The following is a 7,775-nucleotide window of genomic DNA, read 5'->3' as shown; positions in this document are numbered from 1 at the left end:
CAAAAGAGTTGCCATTTAACAAGCAGTTCATGAATACAATGCATTTGATCCATGTCACCCTCCTTTATATGACTTTCAAAAGTTTATTTGAAAGCTGATCTTTGGCTTTTTCAGCTCATCTCTCTCCTCATCTCAAAGTTTGGGAAAAGCCAGGTGGTGCTGGAATACAATCTGGAGATGTTCTTGAGGCAGGGTTATTAAGCTCATTACTTAGAATAATGGTGTGGCCCCTCTTTAACCGGGTCCCTTTCTCTCCAATAACAATAGGCTCCCACTAGTAGCCTCCTGGGGCCCTGAAAGCTTCTACTACATGATGCCTCTTGCCCTCGCACGCACTTCTCTCTAGACCTTCCCGACCTCTACCCACCACCGGTCCCCCTGCCAAAGTCACACAGATTGTGGCTTCTGTTACGTCAATTTCTCAGGCTCGGGCCGCAAAACAAATGTTATATTTTGTTATGCAACGAACAAAAACAAAACTGAGTAGCTTAAAACAGTAACGTTCATTTATTTAGCTCACAAATCTGTAATTTTGGCAGTGCCCAGCCGAGAGTTGGTATCTACTCCATGAAGTATGGGTGGCTTGACGGCAGAATCCACTTCCCGGGTGACTTAGTTGTGTGTCTGGCAGGTGGAGTGGATGGCCGCTGGAGCTCAGCCAGCCCTGTGGCTTGAGGCCTTGGGTCTTTTCCCTGCAGGTTTCTCCACAGACAGGTTTCAAAGAGAAAGCATCCTCGGAGAATTGGGAAGAAGCCACATCTTCCTCTGTGATCTAGCCTTGGAGATCACAGCGGCTCACTGCCACGGGGATCAGAGGCTGGTGCAGACCATGTCACTAGGCAGGAAACCACCACATTATCAAAGAAGCCTGGGAGATGGAGATGGGGTCATCTTGGAAAATTCAGCGTACCGCAAGTTAGAATGAATGCTGGCGTAACTCAGTCCTTTACAATTTAGGGCCACTGTGTGAACACGGTGTCTGCCTCCTTTGCTCTGTCTAGAGCAGTAGCTTTCAAAGGCTGGGGCAGACAATGATTCTGAATTGTGATAAAAGTTCAACTATACATAGTCAAATGAGAAAAACAAATGAAACATGAAATTCTATAATAAAGTTTAATTTATTCAATTTTAAGGATCAAACCTTATGCTGAGATTAGATCTTCCCTGCTTTTCTAGTGTTAAAAGGTAATGACAGGGGGCTGGGCAGGTGGCTCAGTGGTAAGAGTTCTTGCCTTGCATGCATGAGGCCCTGGGTTTGATTCCTCAGTACCACAGAAGCAGAAAAAGCTGGAAGTGGCACTGTGGCTCAAGTGGTAGAGCGCTAGCCTTGAGCTGAAGAGCTGAGGGACAAGCGCCCAGGTCCAGAGTTCAGGCCCCACAACCGACTGGAAGAAAAAAAAAAAAAAGGTAGTGACAGTACATAGTAGTTGTTTTCCTAATGATGTCATAAGAATATCCTCCCTTTAATTTTTCACTGTTTTTTTTTCCAATCACTACAACACAAAAACCTAAGGAATCACTGTTTGTAAGTTATCATACCTTAACACTGAACTTAGCCCTTGATTAACCACCTCTCACTTATGTGGAGGTTTTCCTGATACTAATATGTGCTTTCAAAAACAATCACTCTGCAAAAGTTCAAGAAAAGCATGCAGCAGAGCAAGACTTGAGCTTCAAACATGAGGTGTTGTAGCTCTCCATGCATCTACCTATAATTCAGTGCAACAAGAGGTACTATATCTCTCTAAACAGACCAAAGTTATAGCTCCCTTCATAGATTTAAATACATGTTTGGATCCTCACGTCAGAAGAAACTTTGAAATCAGATCCAGGAATCCTTCAGTAATCACTAGGTTTACACACCCTAAAAAATAGCATGACAAGATGAAGGCTTGGGAAATAGAGGATCAAGGAGACTTCAGAGTGTCGGATGTGCCTGGGCCTTGTCTGCAGGAGAAGTGGGTACAGAAATGGGGCACTGGAATAAGCAAGGTATGGAGGTAGGTTTGGAGTCACTTTTAAAAAGATCAACAAGCTCTATAAATGAATGAAGAGTAATGGAGAGGGGTCTATGAATAAGGTAGTAATAAGTCCTATGACTAAGGTAGTACTAAGTGAATTCATTCAAATACTATTTACTAAGTTGCTATCCTATAAACTCTATATAAATGACAAGTAAGATAAAGTCCCTTCCCTCAAAAAAACCACACCATTCACATTACTCAGAATGAAGTGACTGGCCCTCTGCATGCCCCAAAGGAGGAAAGATTCATCCTTTGTAATAGGGGGTGCAGAATTACAAACTGCTTCACCAAGCATCAGAACTGAATCCTCAGAGGTCCCCAAGGGGGCAAGAGGAAGAAGAGGAGCTGGTGGAGGAGTTAGAAAGGCATATTGGGTTGCCGGGCGCTGGTGGCTCACGCCTGTAATCCTAGCTACTCAGGAGGCTGAGATCTGAGGATCGCGGTTCAAAGCCAGCCCGGGCACGAAAGACCGTGAGACTCCTATCTCCAATAAACCACCAGAAAACCGGAAGTGGCGCTGTAGCTCAAGTGGTAGAGCGCTCGCCTTAAGCTGAAGAGCTGAGGGACAGCGCCCAGGCCCAGAGTTCAAGCCCCACGACCGACAAAAAAAAAAAAAATTAAAAAAAAAAAAAGAAAGGCAGATTGGGAGACAGGAGAGGGCTCTTGATTGGCAGAAAGGTGCCGATACACTGAGTCTTACAAATAAGCTATCTGCAAATGTATCAAAAGCTAGAAAAGATCTGAGGATAAAGACTGGAGACAGGTGAATGGAGAGGTTTCTTTTATTCTAGGGGAGCTCCAGAAAAGGGGGCTAAGGAATTGGCAAGTGAAGTCCAGGAATCTCCCCTACTCATACCTGGAAAAGTCATGTTTTATTCATGATCAAGGCTTCAAAGGAGCAAAGTGAAAGCAGAGACAACCAAGTGGACTACTGGAAAATACCCTGAACTCAGAGACCAGAACAATGCAGACTACCTCCGTATTGCTCCACAGCTCGTAAACACCGGCTGCAGCCGCCAGAGAAGGGGTGAGAGTTATTGCCTACACTTCTATGTAAAGGAAATTGAAACTGATTTGCTCATGCAGTATTAAAAAAAAACAACTCAAAACTTTATAAAGTGTGGGAGACATTTAAAACAGGATTATCTCAAAACTGAGGGAAAATGTCAAGGATAAAGTATTGCTGAATTGCATATTCATTTTCCCTCTCCTCAAAAATGAAAGGCTAGCTTGCAGAGCAAGACAAAGAGGATGAAGTTGTAAGAACAAGAAAATAAGCTGTTGTTTTAAACATTTCCTTTTCTATAAATCTTTTCAAGGAAGTCACAAAGTAACAGAACATTCAGGGGCTAGAAAACAGACGTTTAAAAATTATCAATAGGAAGCCGGGCGCATGTGGCTCATGCCTGTAATCCTAGCTTCTCAGGAGGCTGAGATCTGAGGATCGTGGTTCAAAGCCAGCCTGGGCAGGAAAGTCCATGAGACTCTTATCTCCAATAAACCACTAGAAAACTGGAAGTGGCGCTGTGGCTCAAGCATTCGCTTTGAGCTGAAGAGCACAGGGACAGCGCCCAAGCCCAGAGTTCAAGCCCTATGACCAACCAAAACAAATTATCAATAGGAAATTTAAACAAAAATAAATAATAAAAAAATAGGGATACATGTGGACCCATTGCAACAATGAGATGTACAAGTCGTTATGTCGAAAACGTATGTCGAAAACGAACTTTACGGGAGGATGGGGGGGGGCAGGGAGAGGATGGGAAAGGATGGGAAGGGGAAACAAAGGAGGAGGCTACAATGCTTGATAAGAAATGTACTCTCTATCTTGCCCATGTAATTGTAACCCCTCTGTACAGTATTTTCACAATTTAAAAAAAAAAGATCAATATGTGACTAATTATGGTGGCTAAGTCAAAGAAAGAAAGAAATTGAAAATAGGACAGGAGAAGAAATGGCATGGGTTCTGGTACAGTGTTAATTAACACTGCCAAACCTAGAGCACGGAACAGCTTCTACATATACAACTACTCAGAATGTACTTTTGTTAATTTAAAGATAAATAGAAGTTAAAGATAAACAAGACTTTTACCTAGAAACTATACCCCTCCTCCACCTTAGAAGTGAATTTTAATTTGGACCAAAAAGGTAATAGTTAATAACCAGAAGACAATTTTTAATATTTTCTTGTTCCAGATTAGACCAGAGGCTGAACAGATAAAACAAAGTGCTGAAGTTAATACTTGAAATATTTTTATAAAACATCTATTGTTCTTGACTCCAATTGGCATGAATAGATTTGACTTTCCTGCTACTAGAAGAAAATGCAGGCTTTTACAAAGGGTGTGCTCAGTATAATTTTGACTTCTCTTCTGATCACTGTTAGGTTGCAGATTTGGCACTTTTTACCGGACCTGAAAGGAAACAGATTTTAAAATTATATTTAGTGGGTGATATGGAACATAGTAAGGCCAGTTTTTCAAAACAACAAGCATACAACAAAGTCATTATGTCCCAACTTGAGCCAACCATTAATTAAACACCATGATTGCTGGTTTACTGATTCAAATATTCTTTTATCTAAATGTGTACAGCTGTGAGGTTATATCTCCCATGAGCTCAGTATTATTGTGGCTAGTTCAGTCATTGATTAGAAACTTTGCATCAATTGCTGAACCGCTCATCTATTTCTTCAAGGTAAAATGGAGAACAGTTCCAACAGGTTGCACGAAGGCCCAACATAGCATCCTGTGATAGGAAGGTAGGCTATATGACTTCAGGGAGAAAGGGCTGAGAAGGGGGGTGCGGGGAGGCTCGCCCGACGGTCATGGTGGGGGAGGGAGGTATGAAGTGACTGCCTCATCAGTAATTCCAGCCTGAGTCATCTCACTGTGAGACTATTCCCGTCTTGTTTTCTCTGCTCTCTTCTTTCTCCAATGTGTCATACCAAGAAGCCTAAATTGTTGTTGTTTTTAATTTTTAATACTAAGGACTGAACCCAAGGATTCTCACATACTAGGCAAATGCTCTACTACATAAGCCATGCTTCCAGATCTTTTTGTGTTTTATTTTGTTTCTGAGATAAGATCTCACTAACTTTGCCCAGCCTGATGTTAAACTCAAGATCCTCCTGCCTCAGCTTCCCAAGTGCTGAGAGGACTGGTGTGCAGCCCACTAGGCGGGGCCTGACCACTGCTCATGCCCAGGCCTGAGGAAGCACTGAGCCTCCATTCTAACGTTTCCTCCACACTCCTTCCTGGCGTCAGGACAACAGTCCTCTGCCGTCATGGTGCTTGGTCCCTGTCACACTACCTAAACTGTCTCTTAATCTCTTAAAATCTATGATCCCTTTTATAAGCATTAAGACTCTACATACTACATTTCCACATGCAAAAGAATAAAGTTGGATTCTCATCTCACACCATGCACAAAAAAAATGTAAAATGTATCACAAATGTATTACTTGAAACGTAAGGACTAAAACTACTTTTAAAAATCTTAGAGGACATGTCGAATTAAATATTGATAATACTGAAATGGAAAATGGTTCTGAGGTACAATACTAACACCCAAAAAGAAAAAAAAAGGAAAGGAAACTCATCAAAAGTAAAGTCTATTGTATTACAGACATAAGAAAGAAAAAGAATGGGACATATTACAGAATTGTATGTCTGGTAAAGGATTAACATCCAGAATATGTAAAGAACTCTTCCAATTGAACAATAAGATTGAACCTAGAGCCTCATGCACGCTTTCAAGGAAGATGCTCTACCACTGAGCTACATCATCAACCCAAGAAGTAATTTAAAAATACACTGAATTAGGGCTGGGATGTAGCTCAGCAGCAAAGTACTCACCTAGCAAGCAGAAGACCCTGCATACAGACACACATACACACATACACACACACACACACACACACACAATTAGAATTAAAACAGACATAACACCAGAGAATATATGCAGTTGGCCAACAAACATATGAAAAGATGCTTTAAATAATTAGTACTCATGGAAATGCAAGTAATAACTACAGTAAGACACAATTTCACACTCACTATAATGCCTAAGAAAATTTTAGGCAACAACAAATGTCAACAAAGAGGTGGAGAAACTGGAATCTTCACACGCTGCTGGTGGGAATGGGAAGTGGAAAACAGTTTAGCAGCTCCTCCAAAGGCTCAGTTGCTATCTGACCCAGAAGTGCCTCTTGTGTATATGCCAAAGAAAAGTGAAAACATGGGCCCATACAAAACTGAGACCACAGAGGCTGCATTAGTTGTAAAAGCCAAGAGTAGAAAGCCACATGTACATTGACCAATAGATGGATCAAATTTGTATCTAGCTGGAGTAATATTATTCAGCCATGAAGAGCAATGAAGCTTTATACATTTTACACCATGACAGAACCTTTGAAACATTATGCTTAGTGTCAGAGGCCAACTACAAAATGCAAGAAAATTTTTTATGATTCTATTTATTAAAAGTTCAGAACATTCAAATCCACTGTGATAGAAAGTAAATTAATGATTGCCAGGATTTGGAGAAAGGAATGGGAAGGGTTTTCTAATAAGAATAGGGTTTCTTTGGGGGAAGTGCTAAAAATAGACAATGGTGAGAATGACAAAGGTTTGTGGATATACTGAAAACCACTATTGGACCCTTTGAAAAAGTGGATTTTATGAGAATCATCTCTCAGTAAAACTAGGAAGTTTTATTGTCAATATTACGCTTTGAACTCAGGACTTTGTGCTTAATAGGCAAGTACTCTATCATTTTAATCATATGCCCAGCCCTTTTAGCTTTGGTTATTGTTTAGATAGGGTCTTGCATTTTTGCCTGAACTGGTCTCAGACCAGAATCCTACTACCTATGATTCTTGCGTAGCTGGCATTCAAAACTATAATACCCAGCTTGTTACTGAGATAGTCTCACGAACTTTTGACCTACCCTGGCCTCAAATTACAATCTTCCTGTCTCTGCCTAAGTAGCTGAGATTACAGGCACCTAGCAAAGCTGTTATTTAAAAAAGAAGAGAAGAATCCTAAATATGCTTGCCTCCGAGATTCTGGTCCGTGCACCTGCTCCATTCTCAAGCTGGCATTCCCACAACAGGCTTTGTCCCAAGTATATTATATATGCTCAAAGTTCTTTTTCAGATTCCATCACAGTAACTCCCAGGAAGACATGCTTTCTGAGCTGAGAATCATTGGTTAAAACCAAAGACATAAACTAGCTACACGCGGCGCACCAGTAGTCCTAACACTCAGGAGGCTGAGGCAGGATCCTGAGTTCCAAGCTAATCTGGCCTACACAGCAAAATCCTGACTTAGGAAATACCAAATCAAAAGCATGGTAATCACAGTGATTGAGGATGCTATCAAGTTGAGGCATTTATATTAGTTCTTATTGTTACTGATTATTAGTTCTTACTAATGGACACTAGGGAAGCTGGACCCCAAGCTCTTATGGATTAGGGCTTGAACAAAGTTAATGACTACTTAATGGAGGCTGTGAAAAATCACACTAGACCAGAAGTGACATCATTAAACTGAATTCTCCTCTTCTATAACACTCAAATCTTTTTTTTTTTTTTTGGGTCCGGTTGTGGGGCCTGAACTCTGGACCTGGGCGCTTGTCCCTCAGCTCTTCAGCTCAAGGCCTAGCGCTCTACCACTTGAGCCACAGTGCCACTTCCGGCTTTTTTTCTTTTTGCTTATGTGGTGCTGAGGAATTGAACCCAGGGCCTCA

The 7,775-nt window shown here is 41.4% G+C and overlaps 1 protein-coding gene across 4 annotated transcripts in view; it reads right to left on the bottom strand.

The window, feature by feature from the left end:
- Window positions 1-3,870: 3,870 nt before the first annotated feature.
- The window catches only part of Ankrd45 (ankyrin repeat domain 45), a 24,685-nt gene continuing 20,780 nt past the window's right edge, over window positions 3,871-7,775 (bottom strand). For all 4 annotated transcript variants that reach the window (XM_013015420.1, XM_013015421.1, XM_013015419.1 and 1 more), the window contains one exon: window positions 3,871-4,438. In XM_013015420.1, the coding sequence (XP_012870874.1) occupies window positions 4,407-4,438 (32 nt within the window). In that variant the 3' untranslated portion in view covers window positions 3,871-4,406. The remainder of the gene's footprint in view (window positions 4,439-7,775) is intronic.

The sequence above is a fragment of the Dipodomys ordii genome, unplaced genomic scaffold (assembly GCF_000151885.1).
Source record: "Dipodomys ordii isolate 6190 unplaced genomic scaffold, Dord_2.0 Scaffold27, whole genome shotgun sequence".
NCBI classification, from domain to species: Eukaryota; Metazoa; Chordata; class Mammalia; order Rodentia; family Heteromyidae; genus Dipodomys; species Dipodomys ordii.
Note: the sequence above shows the minus strand (reverse complement) of the source record. Positions and strands in the feature narration are given on the sequence as shown.